This window comes from Petromyzon marinus, chromosome 56 (genome assembly GCF_048934315.1).
Source record: "Petromyzon marinus isolate PM22_M1 ecotype Great Lakes invasive population chromosome 56, UKy_Petmar_22M1.pri1.0, whole genome shotgun sequence".
In the NCBI taxonomy this organism is placed as follows: Eukaryota; Metazoa; Chordata; class Hyperoartia; order Petromyzontiformes; family Petromyzontidae; genus Petromyzon; species Petromyzon marinus.
The window spans coordinates 7,260,911-7,280,868 of NC_133722.1; the positions used below are offsets into that span (position 1 = coordinate 7,260,911).

Consider the following 19,958-nt stretch of genomic DNA (forward strand, 5'->3'; position numbering starts at 1 on the left):
TTTTATTGTTTTATTTGTATTACTTTATTATTTCCCTTCTACGTGACTTTACCGAAAGAACCAAGAATATGAAAAAATAACAACAGGTTTCACCCTTTCTGGCAATAAAACAGGTGTTAAGATTTTGATTGCAAGCTTTCGTGACTGCAGGGATTCATACTTTTTTCAAATTTTCTTGCTGTGGCTTTCACACCTGATGATGATTGCTTGTGTTGCAGTCGAAACATCGTGAGAATTTTATTATATATTTTTGTTTCCCTTCCACGTGACTTTTACCGAAAGAACCAAGAATGTGTGTTAAGATGTTCAAACGCCAAATATATACCTTTTGGTGTTCTCTGGTCTGACACAAAGAAGGCCGTCTCTGGTGAAGGCCAGTTTCAAAGACAGTGTACATGATCAGAGCGTGTTTGTTTGCATGTTCACCACAAGTAGCGTGTGGTTAATGCAGGAACTTGACTCCTTGCAAAAGGTTTCTGTATGGTGTTTGAACATCTTAACACCTCCTGTTTTATTGCCAGAAAGGGTAAAACACCTATTATTTTTTATGTTAATGAAACAAACTGTCCACATTCTAGATTTGAAGTTTTCGTGACTGCAAGGATTCACTCTTTTTGTCCACATCCCAATGAAGAATACTCAAGGAGTCCCATGATGAATACTTAACATTAGTAGTTAATAATGAACGGGACTCTTACGAGACATGCAGTTTTCTAAAATCAAAAGACAAAACGGCTTGGAGGGAGGAGGGGAACAGAAAAGTGTTTCCAATATTTAACTCTTTTATTCATACATTTGTACCGGTCCAATTTCAAAAGGGATTATTATGGACTGCACAACGTGTAATACCTTCAGTAAGAGAACAGTGGCCGAGGGTAATATTATAACAGACGCGTTTCTCAAGCGACTTTCAAAAGGCGCGATAAGGGTTATATAAAGACGGCGTCAACCCACAACGGGCTCAATGACTTGCGTGCAACAGCAGATAAGAACAATGTACAAATGCGTGAACAATATCGTGCGAGCTTGACAAAAGCTTAACGAGGCAACTATTCTTTCCGTGGGTGTGCAATCCCCGCGTTTACGGGTGGTTAGCCACTAACGCCGTGATGCCGCGTTGCCCGGTAAATTAAAAGTGTGCTTGAAAAAACATCTTTCCCGACTTCGCATGCTCGGCATGCATCGCAGGATAGACAGCGTCGGTGAAGGTTTGGCGTCGCCGTGGGTGGGACGAACGTCGCGCTCCCCGAAACGCCGACAGAAAACTGCTGCGGTGACCCGACACTGAACGGCATCGCAAAGCAGGGCGGGCAAGTGTTTTGGGTTTATAATTGTTTTTTTGTTTTTCACACACGAGCTATTATTGCATGTTAAGCGCTTGCTTCACTCAAGTGAGAATGGTGCCAAAAAAAAAAAGCATCCGTCTCCCCGTACATTTTTACACGTTTTTATTTACTTAGATATATTTTTTTTAAATGTTACATTTTTTTTCATTGTCAAAATGACAAATTCATTTCCCGTTGGAAATTCTTGCCAAGCCTTGCCAAGCAGCTTAAACACTGTCCCGTCAAGAGGAAGGCCTCAGAAGAGGATGTTAGAGAACTACTTCTGAAGTCACTTCAATAGGCCTCCTTCATCCATCACACCCTTTTTATGCCCAGCAAAGTTCACCACACATCAGCTAAACGGACATCGCTTTAAATTTTTTTACGCGGTCCGTCTTAATTTAGTGAAAATGCAAAATGTAATTACTTTGGTGGTCTCAGTCCAGTCACATTTTGTGACTTGGCTCAGACCCATCAACTCGCTAAATTTGATAACTCAGTTTTTAACCGTCCAGATTCGACACCAGGATTCTCAGCAGTGCCACGTAAATCGTCCGACATGATATGAACCTCCTGAAAGAGGACTTATTATTTTTTTCAATCAAACTGATGACGAAAACACGAGAGAATTGCCGAGAGCAACAAAGTACAGGACAGATACAGACCCAAAGAGACAAAAGCAGCGGACTGCCACACACAGGAGGACAGAGGGGCGGGCGAAGTGAAAGAGGTCGAATCAGACCTGGGGTCAATTACAGTGAACAATTACAGCAGCCTCGTTAACTCAAGCAACGACCGCAATTGCGTGGTGATCGGAATTGAGTACAGATGACACAATTTACAATCGTAATTGATCCAGAGTCTGGCTTGAATAGAAGTTTTCCTGTTTGTAAGATTATACTCTCTAGAACGGGGGAGCGGCTGTGGAGCTCATTCTAGCGGAAGCCCTTCGCTAAATTACAGTGCGGTACACATTTGTACCTCTGTTTTTTCAAAAGCTTGCGCGAGCGAACTAATCTCCCCGGGGGCATTCGCTGTGACTAAGCAAGCGCCGTGGGTGCGTGGTGTGTGTGTGTGCACGTAGCCTGGCACAAGCGCCGTTGAGACGTCACCTCCACTTAGCGGCGAACGGCGGTTGCTGTCGGTGTGTGTGTGCGCGTGTGTGCGCACGGGGGGGGGGGGGGGGGGGGGTAGGAGCGGGGAAGAGCTGGTCAGTGAATGAATGGGTCAGCTTCGGCTCGGGCTTTAGTGGAGTGCGTGCCGCCGCCGTTGGCGTCGTGCTTTGTACGTTCGGAGAGCTTTGGGGGCGTGGGACGAGAAGGCACGACGGACTTTGCGTGATGCTCAGGCGAGGGAGCAGTAGCCCCCACAGCTCCCAGCGCCCTGTGCCGCTTCGTCTTTCGCAAGATGCACGCCGGAGCGGCTTTGGCCCTGACCCTCGCTCTCCCACAGGCCGGGCGTCTGGATGATCTTTTCCACCAGCTCCTCGAAGGCGCACTGCACTCCGTCTCGCGTCTTAGCGCTTGCCTCTGAGCAGCGTGCACGCAAGCGATGGTGGAACACGCGCACACACACGCACAAAGATCCCCCGCCGTGTAGCCTTTAATAGACTGTTAGGGGCAAGTGCTGTTAAGCGAGCAGCATGAAGGCCGGCACGGCATGCGAGGAGGGGGTGTTGGTGGCCAACGCCACGCCCGGCCACCTCTGTCTCCCCAGTGGCGATATTTATACACGCAGCACCAGGTACCCATTTGAGGCCGAGTCGACCCAGGGGAGGCCCGGGACCGGTTCAGATAATCGTCACCGGTGTTTGTCGTAAACGGGAATAGAAATTGCGTCTGCCCGGTTCGTAGCACAGCGCGCTAACCGCTCCACCGCCCCTAATCCCACACACACAGGGGTCAAGCGCTGTGCGACAAAAGCAGGATGCGTGATTATTTGGACTCGTGCCCCTCTCATCACACAAATACGATCGCAAAGGAACTTTGCTTTGCAGACTGATATTGTCTGCCAGGAGGGGTAAAATGTCAGTGATTTGTGGGTAATTTTCTTTTTTTTTAGGGGAAATCTGGACCGTGATGCCGTCACAGATGGCGAACGCCTTTTAAATAACATCACAGGGCCTTTCACGTTCACAGGTATGGAAAGACAAAATGGTTGGAAGTTTTAAATACGATAAAGCTAGTTTGCGGTGCTAAAAATCTGGTTAAATAAAATAAAATGCGTTTACTACATTGTCTTAGGGGTATTCCAATACAGTAACAGTGTCATTCATCCTTATCACATGCATTATTTGACAGTGTCAGAATGTGTCAATTTGATTCTGGCTCATAGGGATTTAGGTAAAAGCAGAAGTAAATGTGTAAGCTGCTGACAGTTACTTGCACTGCATTCTAAAGATTATACTATGCTCCCGAAAGTAAGATGCACCCCATACTTGTGCCTGGTGTCAATAAAGTTATACAAATCTAGAAAACACACACCTCCAAGATTATCCGGTGCTTTAAGATACAGGGGGTAAGTAAAAAAAAACAACAAACGCGTCTTACAATCCGGAGAATAAAGTCAGAGCGTGCGCACACAGATGGACTTACCGATGAACAGCATGGAATGTTTCCTGGCAAACTTCAGACCTTCTGTCCGGTCCAGAACTCGACCGTCCTTGCAGGCGCAATCAGGAAGTGTCAGTGCGCACAAATTAAAACGACTCCCCCCCCAAACAATGCCTTATACCATAAACAAAAAACTCGCGACGCTTCGACGGCAACACAAGCGGTTGTCATCTCCGCCTGATGACGACCGCGCGTGTTGCCGTCAAAACGTCGCGAGTTTTTTTGGTTTGTTATTTTTTTTTAAATTCATTTTATTTTCCATCTGCGTGACCATACCGAAGGAACCAAAGAACATGAATTCCCGCCGTCGCGAAAGTTTTACGTCAGAAAGGTTATATACCACTTGGGGCAATGCTCTGAAGAAGGGGGCACTGCTCGGTCGACTTGGAGGAGCCTTGCTAAAGGTTCATTTTTTGACACGTTTGGGACTGCAAAATGTAAATAAAAGCCTCCGTTGAAGCCGGCTGCCTACGATCCGTAACAGTTGCCAATCGGTTAAAATATACATTTTCACAATACGACTATTAATCGCAAGATCGATTCCCCATACTTGTTTCGTACTGTGTTCAAGCATTTGAGTTGCTTTGTGTGTGTGCGCTGTACTTTTCAGTACAAGTAAAAAGATTACTCCCCACTGCAGCCGTCGACTGCTGAAACTGGGCCTCGACGTCGCCAGGGATGAAACCCGTGCCTGGCTGCTAAACCGTGACATGTTCAGCCACGCTTTGCATCGTCTCCAATGCCGCTTAGAGACACAATTTTTTTTTTAAAGCATGAAGTCATGCGCACATGGTGTAGAGCAAGCTCATTTGTTGGGCACTGCATCAAGGCTAACTCCCCAGGGGACTATCCTTTTACTCAAGCGCAGAGTACACCGCGCGCATGCGTACGCTGTAATCTATGGCTGTTTGTCATGTTCACGTGATGAAGTGCATGCATGTGCAAAAAAAAGTATACAGGAAGCGCAGCTACATCTGCAGGTCGCCGTTTCAATGCAATATTTCATTTATTTTCCTTTCCTTTCGTTTCCTGCGTGACGTAACAACATCCCACCAGCTGCCAACAACTGTTTCATTATCCAATCTTAATGCTAACAATATTTTCCCAGCACGGTTAACGAGGCCAAACGAAACATTCTCCAGCGGAACGCTTGCAAACAAGCAGGCAGTTAAGTGTGCTCGTATTTTTTTTATTTATTTAGCTAGCGTTAACTTGTTGTGCTATGAGAGTACTCATTTTAGCTGGGAAACCTTACCCTATATTCTGATACTGATTAATACTGTGGGTGTGCATTTTCCATCTTTAAAAGGATCCTGTGACGTCATTAGAAAAGAGTAAGCCCATTGTGTGCTGGGGGCGTCACGGTCTGCCTTGGCCAAATTTTAAAGTGCACCCACAAAGTACTCCACTGGGATGACCATGGAGCAACATTGCCCCTTACTGCAAAACCACTGCACACTATGTCTGTTGAACATTGCGTGCCTTCGCGATGGTAGCATGTGTGTTTGTTGAACCTCTTTCGCACCGTACATAGCAAACCGTGCTCATCGGAGGCGCGGGGAAAGGACACATAAGTAAATACAAAAGGCTGTTCTAAAGAAATTTGTTTTAAATATAGATGATTTAAAAGTGCATAGCTCCAGTGGATTTGTAATATCAGAAGGAAAAGACTCATAGAGACCCACAGAGATCAAGACTCAAATCGAACCAGAGACCCACAGACACCCAGAGAGATTCAGAGACTCAAATAGAACCACAGAGACCCATACTCATATGTATGTATGTTGAACTTCTTTCGTACGTAGCCAACCATGCTAATCGGAGGTGCGTGGGAAGAACAACTTGCTCCTTTACGAATGGTGCAAACACCAAATGATTGATTTGATGTTCTACTAACTTGGGCCCTCGTGGAATGTGAACCACGCAGAGGTGGGGGAGATGTGCAAGGCTCACCTTGTCAATTTTGTTTCCCACCAGCATCTTGACGATGTCGCTGCGTGTGGTGTACGTCTCAAGCTCGCTCAGCCAGTTCTCCAGCTTCAAGAAGGTGTCCCGCTTGGTCACATCGTACACTGCCAAAAACACGAGGGGCACGTAACAAAAAAAATGCTCTTTGGTCGGTGCACTCTACCACGACGCTCGCTGCATGGCGCGCGGGGTGCATGGCTGGAGGGCACGGTGAAGGCGACAAGTTACTTCGCCGCGGAAACGCCAACTTGACGGGGGAGCAGCGTACTCGGCGTGGGCACAACAACAGCATTTCCCAAACACCACCTTCACCATCAACGCGGCAGCAGCAGCACAACAAGCACCACCACCACTGCTGGGAAAACAACAATTTCACTTCGCCGCCGCCACCACCACCACCACTTGCGTCAGCACTCCTGCAATTTAATTGCGACTGCGCAATGTCATTTGCCGATTGTACAACACCACGTGGACACAACTGGGAGGATGTGGTCACGCATCTAGTTATGCCCACGATGATTCTGAAAAACGGGTACACGTATATATTATGCGTTTAACGATTCACAACCGCCCCGAGAAAACCAGCTCGCGTGCAAGTGCTACGCGATTGCTACATCACAGGACTGCGGGAGATTGCGGCGCTTCTAAGCCTCCATCCAGCAGTGGAGAGATCTTGGATGATCATGGAATATTAAAGCTCGGACCCCCCCCCCCCCCAAAAATGGAATGTTGAATTCCCACCACCAACTCAAGGCAACACCCAAAGGAGTGCGAGGTTGTTGCTTGTTTAGAGGACAGAGACACTTTTGTTTTTGATTACAGATGGAAGTTGTGACTTGTACGGGTGCATGCACACTCTTCTTCGGGCAAAACACATCGTTCCAAAATAATATTTAGTCGTGTTCCCTTCTAAACAAACACCAACATTTCACCACCGTAATTTACAAGCTGCCATTGCTTTACACTGCTTCAGGAATGTATTTGTAACAAAGGTCCGTCTCTGTTTCACCGATTAATAATACCCATAACGGTTGGAACGCGACCCCAACGTAAATATTCGCAGGCGCATGTACCGCGCATATACTAGCCGATCATACACATAACGTGGCAATACTTGTTGCTTTGTAGTCAAACCACAACTCGAAAGTCAGTACGTCAACCTTGCTCATGTAAGTAAACTAAACTACAGTAAAACCTTGGATTGCGAGTAACTTGGTCTACGAGTGTTTTGCAAGACGAGCAAAATTTGTAAATAAATATTAATTTGATAAACGAGCGAGGTCTTGCAAAAACGAGCAGTACGTGTAGTACGCTTTGTCTGCCGAGCGTCACCTGATCACAACTGATAAACGAGTGCTTTGATATACGAGTGCTTTGGATTACAAACGCGTTTCCGGAACGAATTATGCTCGCAATCCAAGGTTTTATTGTATTTGTTATTTACCCGGTAATTGAATTCACACTCTTACTACAACAACGACAACAGCAGTAGCAAGAATGTGTATGTTGAACTTCTTTCGCACCGTACGTCGCCAACCGTGCTAATCGGAGGCGCGGGATGGTAACGCAAACAACGATAGCAGTTTTGGGTGGCCGTCATCCAGCAGTGGATTGACCACGACTGATGACAAGAGCACGTTCAACATCCATGGCATTTATAACGAGGATAACATTAGCGACACGTGGGTGGGAAGTGCTTACCCCCCTGTGTGTACAGCCCTGGGTCAGTAGTGAAGGCGACGAGTCTGTTTGACGGCACACGTTGACATGGGCCAAATCGGACACTCAAGTTTTTCGATCCCATACGGATGATGGGAAGAGTCAATGCCTGACCACGAATTTAATTCAACTATTTAAACTACTCAATTTGAAGTTTTCGTGACTGCAGGGATCCATAATCATTGGTTCCTACGGTAAAGTCACGTAGGTGTAAAATAAAATAAATTATTTTAATGAAATAAATCATTTTATACCTACGTGACTTTACCGAAAGAACCAAAGAGTATTTAAACTACTTTTTATTTGACCAGGCAAGGCCCATGGATCTACAGTGAGGGAAAAAAGTATTTGATCTCCTGCTGATTTTGTACGTTTGCCCACTGACAAAGAAATTATCATTTTAATGGTAGGTTTATTTGAACAGTGAGAGACAGAATAACAAGAAAATCCAGAAAAACGCATGTCAAAAATGTTATAAATTGATTTGCATTTTAATGAGGGAAATGAGTATTTGACTCCCTCTCAATCAGAAAGATTTCTGGCTCCCAGGTGTCTTTTATACAGGTAACGAGCTGAGATTAGGAGCACTCTTAAAGGGAGTGCTCCTAATCTCAGCATGTTACCTGTATAAAAGACACCTGTCCACAGAAGCAATCAATCAATCAGATTCCAAACTCTCCACCATGGCCAAGACCAAAGAGCTCTCCAAGGATGTCAGGGACAAGATTGTAGACCTACACAAGGCTGGAATGGGCTACAAGATCATTGCCAAACAGCTTGGTGCGAAGGTGACAACAGTTGGTGCGATTATTCGTAAATGGAAGAAACACAAAAGAACTGTCAATCTCCCTCGGCCTAGGGCTCCATGCAAGATCTCACCTCGTGGAGTTGCAATGATCATGAGAACGGTGAGGAATCAGCCCAGAACTACACGGGAGGATCTTGTCAATGATCTCAAGGCAGCTGGGACCATAGTCACCAAAAAAACAATTGGTAACACACTACGCCGTGAAGGACTGAAATCCTGCAGCGCCCGCAAGGTCCCCCTGATCAAGAAAGCACGTATAAATGCCCATCTGAAGTTTGCCAATGAAAATCTGAATGATTCAGAGGACAACTGGGTGAAAGTGTTGTGGTCAGATGAGACCAAAATAGAGCTCTTTGGCATCAACTCAACTCGCCGTGTTTGGAGGAGGAGGAATGCTGCCTATGACCCCAAGAACACCATCCCCACCGTCAAACATGGAGGTGGAAACATGTTTTGGGAGTGTTTTTCTACTAAGGGGACAGGACAACTTCACCGCGTCAAAGGGATGATGGACGGGGCCATGTACCGTCAAATCTTGGGTGAGAACCTCCTTCCCTCAGCCAGGGAATTGAAAATGGGTCGTGGATGGGTATTCCAACATGACAATGACCCAAAACACACAGCCAAGGCAACAAAGGAGTGGCTCAAGAAGAAGCACATTAACGTCCTGGAGTGGCCTAGCCAGTCTCTAGACCTTAATCCCATAGAAAATCTGTGGAGGGAGCTGAAGGTTCGAGTTGCCAAACGTCAGCCTCGAAACCTTAATGACTTAAGAGAAGATCGGCAAAGAGGAGTGGGACAAAATTCCTCCTGAGATGTGTGCAAACCTGGTGGCCAACTACAAGAAACGTCTGACCTCTGTGATTGCCAACAAGGGCTTTGCCACCAAGTACTAAGTCATGTTTTGCAGAGGGGTCATATACTTATTTCCCTCATTAAAATGCAAATCAATTTATAACATTTTTGACATGCGTTTTTCTGGATTTTTTTGTTATTATTCTGTCTCTCACTGTTCAAATAAACCTACCACTAAAATTATAGACTGATAATTTATTTGCCAGTGGGCAAACGTATAAAATCAGCAGGGGATCAAATATTTTTTTCCCTCACTGTATATAGTTCTTTTTCAGAAGCGACTTGGTTAAAAATTATAGCTCAAGGAAGTGGCTTTTCACGTGTACATTTATCGCAGCCAAATACTCTAAAAAGCAAGATTTCCTAATTGTGGAGGGAAAAACCGCAGGACCAGGAGAGAAAAATCCACGCGACCACGGGGAGAACATGCAAACTCAAAATATACAGCAGGAGTCAGGGTCGTTATCAAACCCACAACTTCCCGCATACCAGACGAGGAGCAAAACATCTCGCCACATGTGGCATGCCATAAGCAATGGGATGCCACCTCTTCTCCATCTGAGGCTATGATCCATAACATAACCATTGTTGATGTTCCCAAACTCATTCAGTTTAGCCCACGGAGCTACAAGAAAAGAGCTATTTTTTTTTTAACTTGCGTGTTCCTTCACCAAAGATTATCACCAAATCACTAGGAATGTGCCCAACCTCATCAGATCTCTGGAGCTAAGCGGGGTTTCGGTGTGGATGGCGCTTGGATGGGCAACCATCTAAGGTTGTATGTGCAACTTTTTCCGCACCAGTCGTAGCCAACCGTGCTCATCGGAGGTGTGGGGGAAGGACAAAAAAGTAAATACAAAAAAGTAGCTTTAAAGAGATGAGTTTGTCAATTTAGATTGCAGAGTGCAAAGCTCCAGTGGCTTCCTAATATCAGAAGGAAGAGCGTTCCAGACGGCCGCAGAAGCGCATCGGAAAAGAGCGCGATGCGGTGACCGTCTTTGTTCGGTGGCTAGCCAAAAGCCGCTGCTGCGAGGACGACCGAAGTTTGCGCGATGGTTTATGGCTCCTTGACAAGATAGTTTATACCCAGAGATCGCTATATACAAGGCTGCTACGGAATGACATTCAGGGCAGCACCTCGGAGGAGCACGTTTTTTTGGTACATGCGGTACGAAAGAAGTGCAACTTAATTACACACACCGCACCTCCGATTGGCACGGTTGGCTGCGTACGATGCGAAAGAAGTCCAACATACGTAGATACGCACTGAACCAGACCCATAGACTCACACAGACCCATAGTTTGTTGTCCTTCCTCCGCACCTCCGATTAGCACGTATGGCGTGGAAGTCCAACATACATGCATACGGCAGATGGGGAGCGCAGCAACAAAATCAATTGTTGTATTGTACTTTGCACCCACGTTTATGGTGTCAATCTTCAGATAACCGTATTGAGCAGCACGGTTAGATTTGATCAAAATCACCACCACGAACCACACGGCAAGGGGGTGAGGACCTTCATCCGGCCGGTCGAACGATAAAAAAGAGGGCCGAATGTTTGCAGACTTACTTTGCCCACACACATTGTGTAGCACGGAAGCAGAGACTCACCGAGAATCACGCCCTGCGCTCCTCTGTAGTAGCTCGGCGTCAGGGTGCGAAAGCGCTCTTGGCCAGCCGTGTCCTGTGCGGGAGAAATTCAAAGTGCCGCGCGAAAGCAAGCCATTGCAAACAAGGCTGCACCGTCACCTTTTTTTTTTACATTTCATATTCGACCCTTTTGAATTGCGCGAGGCTAATCGCAAAGGCCGCTACTGTTTCACAGATGAATGTACTCTGCCAGCAGGAGGTGATCTTGCCATGTGGTTTCACCCGATTAAAGTATATTTGAGCTCTACAAATTTGTAACACGTCCGGGGGTAAACAAGACTCGCCTGCAAGACAAAGCACATTTTTGCAATGCAAAATAATGTCCACTGTGACCAGTTTTTTTATATGCAAAACAACGTCAGTGTACCTTATTAATGTTCCAGCAAGCAGTATATTAAGTAACATAGCTCTCTCAATTGTTATTGGGTTGCGTGTCAAGACGTCGTGCCATCGTTCGGCACGATGTCTTGACATTCCGTTCCACGTGCTGGGAGATTGATCAGGAACTGTCCAATTTCACCACCAACTTTATTTAGGTCCTGAAGAAGCTACCAGCACGTGGAATCGAAAGGCATCATGTCCAAATGAACACGCGGCACAATCTGAAAACAAACATGCGTCAAGAGCTACACAGCGCAACCATGAACACCCGTGCAGTAAGATCACCTACGATATTACCGAATTGCATGCACAGCACAACGCTTTGAACGTGAACAGAAATCAACCCTTAATTTCCACAAATGGATGGCGTGCGACGAGCTGAGCGAGCGCTCTGGCGACTCACCCAAATAGCGAGCTTTGCTTTGTTTCCATCCACAGCGATTGTCTTCACTTTAAAATCAACACCTGGAAGAAAAATGACCCACAAAACACTGAGTACCCCCCCCACCCCACCCCACAGAACTCAACACAAGGTCTGCACTGGCAAAGGCTTTGTCTCGGGGGTTCTAAGTAATGGCTTGAGTGCCCGAGCCAAATGCAGGCAACCAAACCAGCCAAAGTGATCAAAGGGTCTGGGGGGGGGGGGCCCAAAACGTGGCGATTAAAAGACCGCGCTGAAGGCAACGAGATCCTTGGCAGCCACGTTACGGTTGTCATGGTGCCCACCCCCTCCCCTTCCCGATGATGCCATTCACGTGATGTCATTCCGTGATGTCATCTCTTTGGATATCCCAACACAGCGGTTTCTCAACCTTGTTTTTGGCGAATTTTGTTTCAACCGAGTAACCACCCCCCCCACCACCCCCCTTTGCCTGACCCAACGTGGTTCTGAAAAATAAATGTACGACTAATGAACGTCAATATTTGAACCAATCGTCCATTTCGTGAGGTATATCCTAACTTAGCTAAGTAACTGTAAACGAATAAAAAATAAATCAACCGACGCTCTGCACGTGTGATGCAATTTGTTCACGCTCGCTGGTTACTCTTGGAAACCACAATGTTTACGGTCAATGAGTTTAGAAAGATCATTTAAATCGTTCTAGGTTACCGTAATGATTAAACATTTGTCGTAGTTATTTTATATTGGCATATTCATACAACGTGATTGTTCACCAATGATTCAAATGTATGAAATAATTTCACACATTTGTAGTGGGTACAAACTTGTAGGAGACTTCCTCTTGGAGGCAACACGTCTATTAACAATAAACGTCATAACAAAGGGGTACGGCCCCTTCCACCCGATATCCGGCTAGCGTGTCCTACTCCCCCATGGGCTTGAGATGTCTTCAGTTCTTCGAGTGGGCGACAACTGCCAGTCCCGTTGTGAGGACCGGCTTTTAAACACGAGTCGGGGCTCACTCCGCCACTAGCCGGGGTCCACCCCTCCGGTCACGAGATACGGGGGGGAGTTTACCTTGGCTTAACTGCCACTCAACCTACTAAGCCTCCCATCCGTCCCCTGTAGAGCTATCGGCGTAGTAGCCGGCTAACTCTCACGTAGCGCTTTAATAATCGCGCTACACATTTATAAATCACCTCACGCACACCCAGGGGTCCGCGTACCCTCGGTTGAGAACCACAGCCTTAAAACACACTGTTATCTCGAATTAAATACATCCGAGGGCAAAAACATACGGGAAAGTGTTGCGGTAAACGTGAATAGGCATGGTTTATTATCTTCCTTGATGTTAAATCTTTTTATTTCCTTACCGATTGTCGCAGCCAGCTCGGGGTCAAACGTGTCATCTGTAAACCTCAAGAGCAGGCTGAAAGAAGAACAACAACAACAACATTCACACGTGATGCACAACGGCAGCGTGCGACAGGACACCACTAAGACAAAACTCGAGGCATCGGGGCATGTAATGACTGCATCGATTAAAAACAATTCTCACGACACGTAGGGAAATCAATTCGTTGCAATTCATCGGTGTGTTTTTGAGTCCGTGAGTGTTGTTCGATGGGTGGCCACCATGCTTGATAGTTGTACACGGTGGTCTAGATGTCTTGTGACCCCCGTTTAATTCTCTAAAACTTCATGTGTTTGCATATCGGTGTGAAAACAGAAATTAATTAGCAAAGGTAAAAAAAAACGTAGAGGTCGTCAACAATTTGAGGGGGGGGGGTCACAAAACATCTGGACCACGCTGTAGACTGTTGCTCGTCTGCGTTGTCGGTAGAGGGCAGTACAGCAAAATGCATTGTTGCACTGTTTAGTCAATTCCATGTTCAACGCGTGTCAATTTACAGGTCCATATAAAATGGAAATTTTCTTCAAAGTTCTGATTGCTGTCAAAGCACAGCAACCTTTACCACAATTACCATCGCCACGACCACCACCACTACTATCAACCCAGCAGTGTTTTCAAGGCACCATCTGCAAGTCAGCGTAACTCTGGCTGCCCTCATTACAACTGCAAACATCACAAGTCGCCACGATGACCACTATCACAACTACCAAAAGACAAAACAAAGATCCCGCCCCCCCGTATAGCCTGTAACAGACTGTTGAAGCAACTGCTGTTAGCGAGCACCTATGAAGGCCGGCACTGTGGCACACGAGGGGGGGGCGGTGGCCAGCACCACGCCTGGCCATGGTCAATCCGCTATTCACGTCCCCATCTCTCACAATCCTGAGACGCAACAATCCACGTCGCGCACGAACCGATTCCAATGCTCCGCCTCCTCGGGACGCATCCTCCTGTAAACGTTCCGCTCCTGCGATGCTGCTCCGACATCATTGCTGACCATCGGCAGTCCGTTCTAGCGACGAGTGCCGTCCCAGCAGACTGACGTTTTAATAACCGTTAAAAAATGTCATCAATCAGCGCATTTTATCTTATCCGTGTGTTCCGCTTTCAGCCCCTCAATGAAATTACGAGCATTAATCTCGCCGTGCATCTTTGGTCAATGTACTTTATTATTTGTTTTTAACACAAACCTCAACACCGTCTTCTTATCAAACGTAAACTTTAAAACGCGTGATAAAGGTCACTTCCTTGCATGTCGCAGAACATGATGCAACTGGAAGCTTAAGTGGCACTTCATGGAATTGAGAGCTGTATCCACGCGAAAATCGCCCCGTCAACTCATGGCACTGCCACTTCTCAAAAGGCCCTCCACAGACACTGTACACAAGTACCAATGACTGTCCTCTCGACGACTTGACTTTACACAACAGCGTCAAAACCTCATGCATGCTTTTGAGCCAACAACAGACACATAACCATCGTGGGTCAAGACCCAGTGGGCTGCAGGTTAGAGGTTAATACCTTCAGCTTTGGCAGCACTCCACACACCTACTTACACGGGGTGGTATGTTTTGCAGACGCATGCATACCACACGCTTGCCCTACGTGTAAACGGGCAGACGCATTTCTTTGGCCAGTATTTGTCTTTCACCTCCACACGCTGTGTAAATTACGAGAAGTAGAGAGCTACAACCACATGTTTAGGAAGCCCGAAAAGTGAGACGTGAGAGAGGTGGTGGGCCGATTGTGTCAGAAAATACTGCAATTATCTCGACTTATCAGAAGAAGGTAGTGTGACGATCACACTGGGCACAACATCGTGGCATTGCATTGCAATTCAACACGGCTCTGTGTAGTGAGTAATAGACGATGATGACGACGACAACGATGATTGCGTAATAAGGGATTGCATAACACACCACGTCGACAATGATTCAACAGGGCTCAATATGTTTGCCAGGTAAGTCATGCCGGTGATTAAAACACACCGACACACTACTCACCCAACAATCACATCCTTCTGGCAAAGCTTTATTTTGTTCTGATCATTACTGTACATCTTGCCACGCCTGTACGCCATATGTGCTAACATTACTGAAGCATCTCAAACAAGCTTAAGGATTAGATTGTTTATGTTGCGCGCACCTGTGTTGTCACGAGTGTGTGTTGTCAAGAGCAAGACTCGCATCCACGACTTGGGTTAAACCAACCCAAACTTAGAGAGACTGAATTGTATGAGCGCATGAGACTCATAAACAACACCGATATACACTCTATGACTCCGAGCATCTAAAATTAAACGGGGGCTAGGTTGACAGGCATAGGCATGTGAGCAGAACACACTGTCACCATCATCGTGGTAAACATTGACTGCCTATAAATACTTCGTAACAACATATTAATAATGTTTTATATAAGTTTGATTTTACATCTCGCGCTTAATTCCATCGCCTGGATGAAGGCCCTTCCTACGCCTTGTCGGTCATGGAGAGGTTTTGTTTACTATACTTCGTCATGCTGGTCAGAGGGGCGCCGCGGTGGCGAGATGTTAACTACCTCGCCTGGTATACAGGTCATGGGTTCGATCATGATGCTGATGCCTGCTGCATGTCGGGTTTGCACGTTGTCCCCGCGGTCGTGTGTATTTTTCTCCACGTCCTCCGCTTTTTCCCTCCACATTTAGAAACACACGTTCAGAATATTTGACTGCTGCTATACATTTCCACATCGTTGAGCGATCATTTACGATAGCCAGGTCGCTTCTGAAAAAGGGCTATATAGCTTTTTTTCTTTACCTGGTGAAACGAAAAAATGTGTTTAGTGTAATTTCTGGTCAGGCATTGACTCTCCCATCATCTCTATGGGTTAAACAAAAATTGAGTATCCGATTCGGCCCACGTTAAAATGTGCAGTCAAACAGACTCGCCGCCTTCACTACTGGCCCAGGGCTGTATACTCAGGGGGATAAGTTCTTCCCACAAACTCGTCGTTAATGTTATCCTCGTTATAAATGCCATGGATTTTGTATATCCTCTTGTCATCAGTCGTGGTCAATTCAAAGCTGGATGACGACCACCCTTGTTTGTGTTACTATCCCACACCTCTGATTAGCACGGTTTGGTGACATTAGGTGCAAAAGAAGTTCAACATACATACATGCATATTCTTGCTACTGCTGTTGTTGTAGTCAGAGTGTGAATTCAATTACTTGTCCCGGGCTCGACTCTACTCCCATCGTCCTTTCGAGGTCGATAAACACAAGTACGGTACTGCTTGGAGCAAGTCAGAATCAGAAAATGTATTTATACTGCAGCAGGAATCCGTTGAGCTGTAAAGCTCTTTTTCACAGATGTCCAGGAGGGGCACCGGGTCAAAACGTCACGATAACCAACAATACAAAAACACAATATAAGTGCAAAGTGTAGGAAATGTAAATAAATCACTTACAAAAGTACATACAAATAAAACTAACACAAAATGTGTTTATCTCACCAGCCTTGTGTCTTAAGACTCTTAGACTGTAAAGACAGGGATAAGCGTCTCCCATTCGCTGTTATCCTTGTTACAAATATTTTACTCGTTCGTAGTGTTATCTTCATCACCACCAGCCACGGTCAATCCACTGCTGGCTGCAGCCCTCCCACCAAGCCTTTCCCATCTTTCACGACAATGCGATGTAAAAATCCACCTCGCACCTTGTACATGACTTGATTACAACGCTCCATCTCCTAAAATTATATCCTCTATGACGCGTTTCGTTCGTTAACTGCCACTCCCGTCATTGTCGTACTTGATGTTCAGAATATTTATACTGGAGGAATCCGATGAGCTATGAAGCTCTTTTTCCGTGGTGTCCCCAGTCGGGGTAGGTAAGAACGCTACAACAACAAACACTACAAAAAAACACGATAGGACTGCAAAGGACAGCACAGGTAAGTAAATCACCCCAACACCTACAAATATAATACTAAACCATCCCCATCCCACTAGCCAAAGCCCACTGAGGTATTCACTTAATTTTTCAAAAGCGACCTGGCCACAAATGATCATTGTTAATGCTATTTACATATACTCCGTGTAGTTATTGTTATTATCCCATGTTATCTTTGTTCGCATCATAATCCTTGTAGCTTTTACTCTTCTTGTGATCATTATTAATCCGTTATCATTATATTTGTTATTACGGTATTCTTACCGTTATTGGTTTTACTTGTTGCTGTTATATTATCTGATGGTTTCTTTCGCCTGTTACTGTGTTACCATCGTTATACAGTAATTGTAAATACTTAAGTATGATACTCGTCACCGTTATAACTCATTAGCAGCGTTTTGATTAATGTTAAAAGAGTTGTTGGTATTCTCTTATCCACGTCTTGTTTTGTCACCATTAACATTGCTATAACCACTGTTGCTTGTCATGCTTGTTGTTACACATCATGAGTGTTATAACGCCGTTTAAGATTTGGTCCACTCACTGGACTGAGTTTGTAGAGCGAACCAATCTGCCCCCGATATTTTGAGTGTCGTTCTCTCTCGAATGCAGCGAGGTGGGCATTTGTCCAATAATCTTCGGTTTTATAACCAGACAAATCCTCACAAAGGGAATCGATCAGAAATCCCAGACTGTGCAGTTGGACCTCCTCCTGAAAACTAATCTTGAGACTCAGTGAAGCTTTCCTGCATACGTTTGCGTTATAATCGCAAATGTATTATGTTGCAATTGTTACACCACTTATTATAATGATCAGAGTATCACTGTTATTGAGTGTTCCGATTGTGAATAATATCATTTTCAGATGATAAATATTTTGATGTAAAGCTTTCTTGACTGCAGGGATTCATTTCGTGGATCTTTCGGTAAAGTCACGTAGAAGGGAAATAATAAAAATATAAAAAATATATTTTGTTTCCCTTATACGTGACTTTACCGAAAGAACCATGAATGCGCTGAATATTGTTATAATTCGTTGACATTATCCTTGTTATTGATATTCTTGTTAATGTTACCAATGCTGTTAATGTTTATTGCGATTGTTACGGACATAAGTGGAGCGTATTAGTTGTTAATATTAGCGATAGTCGTATGTATTATTCTTGTCATTGATACGGGGCGTTGTTTCAATTATCCCAGTTATCGTCAATTGTGGCATTTCTGCGATTGATATTACACCACCAACAATCCTCTTCGGCCCTTTGTCATCGATCCACTGGTGTACGAACGTCTCTAGAAGCCGCCGCCGTCGCCACCTCTCATCATCAGTACCATCGGCACGAGTTCTTCCTGCAATCTTTACTCTACAGATACCAATGGTCACAACTCGTAAGCCTTTAGCAACAACACTCTTTGTACGCCGCTACGAGTCGAACTGCGACCCTGCTAGGCCTCCGTAAACCCGGCGACATCGACAGAAGGACCACGACGGGTGACGATGGCGTCACCACAGGGCTTGTTGCCAGGCGAGACGCACTTTCATTTTCACCCAAGTGCAGAATGCTCGGGTGACAGGTCACGGGGCAGACACAGGTGTTGACGGGGTTAAGCGAGATGACCGGCAGATTGTATCAACTAAGCTCCCCGCTCTAAAAAAAAAACTTATGTCAAAAGTGATTTCTTACTCGAATGAGCCATTGAAGCAAATTCCACATTCGCATGGCGGCGGCGGCGGCGACCACTGATGATTGCCCCACAAATCAGCACTCATGTTTATTGACCCGAGAGACATAATAAAGAAAGCCAGTGTGTTCTTCACTAATTTTCAGAGGGGGGGGGGTGGTGGCACTTTCACCTACAAGACATCACCAGTGTGAGATCCGCCATACCATTCGAAACCATTGGGGTGTGACAGCAACACGACGATGGTGATGATGAAGGGGAGGGGGGGGTTGTCACTGTTTGTGTATTGTCGGGAACCCGCACTGAAGACCACCATGGGCCCGGCGGGCCTTGCAATGAACACCGCAGGCCTAAGCCAACAAAACCACGACAACCAAAGCACCACCGCCACCACCGCCGCCGCCACCTCACCTGGACTTGCCAACGCCGCTCTCTCCGATGATGAGAATCTTGAGCGTCGTGAGGATGTCCTCCTCCATAGCGCAGTCGCTCACTGGCGCTCACGCCTCAAAGTCGCCTGATGTTATAGAGCTCGCGCTCAATCACTCCGCTCGCCGTAATCCACTCGACGGCGAGGTGGGTGGGGGTTGAGAGGGAGGCACGGCAACAGCAGCCGACGGAGTCCCGGGCGTCTGTGGGAACGAAGCGAGGCCGTGAATCTCCCTCCCTGGAGGCGATCGGCGCGGGCGGTGTCGATCAACAGAGGGCGGCGCGCGGCATGCCGGGAGAGCTTCCACGCACAGGAAGTTGGGCGTGTGGCGTTGCGCGTCACGTCCGGTTACGTGCGCCGGTCGGTGTTAGCTTCCGGTCCCGGATTTTAAAAAAAATCCCTGTCGGCGCCTTCTTCTTCTACGTCACGTCCGGTCACGTGCGCTGTCGTTTTTTTGTTTTTGCACTTCCGGTGGCTCAACAACATCGTGAATTTGGGTTAGAGCATATGTCAAATAAGGCTATATTATATAATGTATTAAATCAAATTATATTTAGTTATATTTAAATCATATATGAAATTATCATACGCGGAGTATATTATTTAATAATATATTTTAAAATTACAAATATTGAATAACATTCTTGGTTCTTTCGGTAAAGTCACGTAGAAGGGAAACAATAAAATAATACAAATATAAAACAATAAAATTCTCACGACGTTTCGACTGCAACACATGCAATCATCATCAGGTGTGAAAACCACAGCAAGAATTGTT

General features: G+C 45.9%; 1 protein-coding gene across 2 annotated transcripts; it reads right to left on the minus strand.

Annotated features, from left to right (window-relative positions):
• Positions 1-764: 764 nt before the first annotated feature.
• On the minus strand, positions 765-19,535 carry RAB18 (RAB18, member RAS oncogene family). Of its 2 annotated transcripts, XM_032975658.2 has the most exons (7): positions 19,162-19,535; positions 13,096-13,151; positions 11,723-11,784; positions 10,900-10,972; positions 5,891-6,009; positions 3,920-3,986; positions 765-2,854 (listed from the first exon to the last, which is right to left on the minus strand). In XM_032975658.2, exons 1-7 carry the CDS (start codon positions 19,227-19,229, stop codon positions 2,670-2,672), a joined length of 630 nt encoding a protein of 209 aa, XP_032831549.1. In that variant the 5' UTR covers positions 19,230-19,535; the 3' UTR covers positions 765-2,669. The 2 variants fall into 2 exon arrangements, with proteins under 2 accessions (XP_032831549.1, XP_075908643.1); XM_076052528.1 differs by lacking the exons at positions 13,096-13,151; positions 19,162-19,535 and adding an exon at positions 12,547-13,037.
• Positions 19,536-19,958: the final 423 nt, after the last annotated feature.

What these genes read in the sequence shown, in the direction of transcription:
- RAB18 (XM_032975658.2), bottom strand. Translation starts at nt 19,229, where the DNA reads ATGGAGGAGGACATCCTCACGACGCTCAAGATTCTCATCATCGGAGAG. An exon ending in AAGCAAAGCTCGCTATTTGG is followed by an intron (nt 10,973 to 11,722) that starts GTGAGTCGCCAG and finishes TCTCCCGCACAG; the next exon opens with GACACGGCTGGCCAAGAGCG. An exon ending in AGCGCAGGGCGTGATTCTCG is followed by an intron (nt 6,010 to 10,899) that starts GTGAGTCTCTGC and finishes TGTTTTTGGCAG; the next exon opens with TGTACGATGTGACCAAGCGG.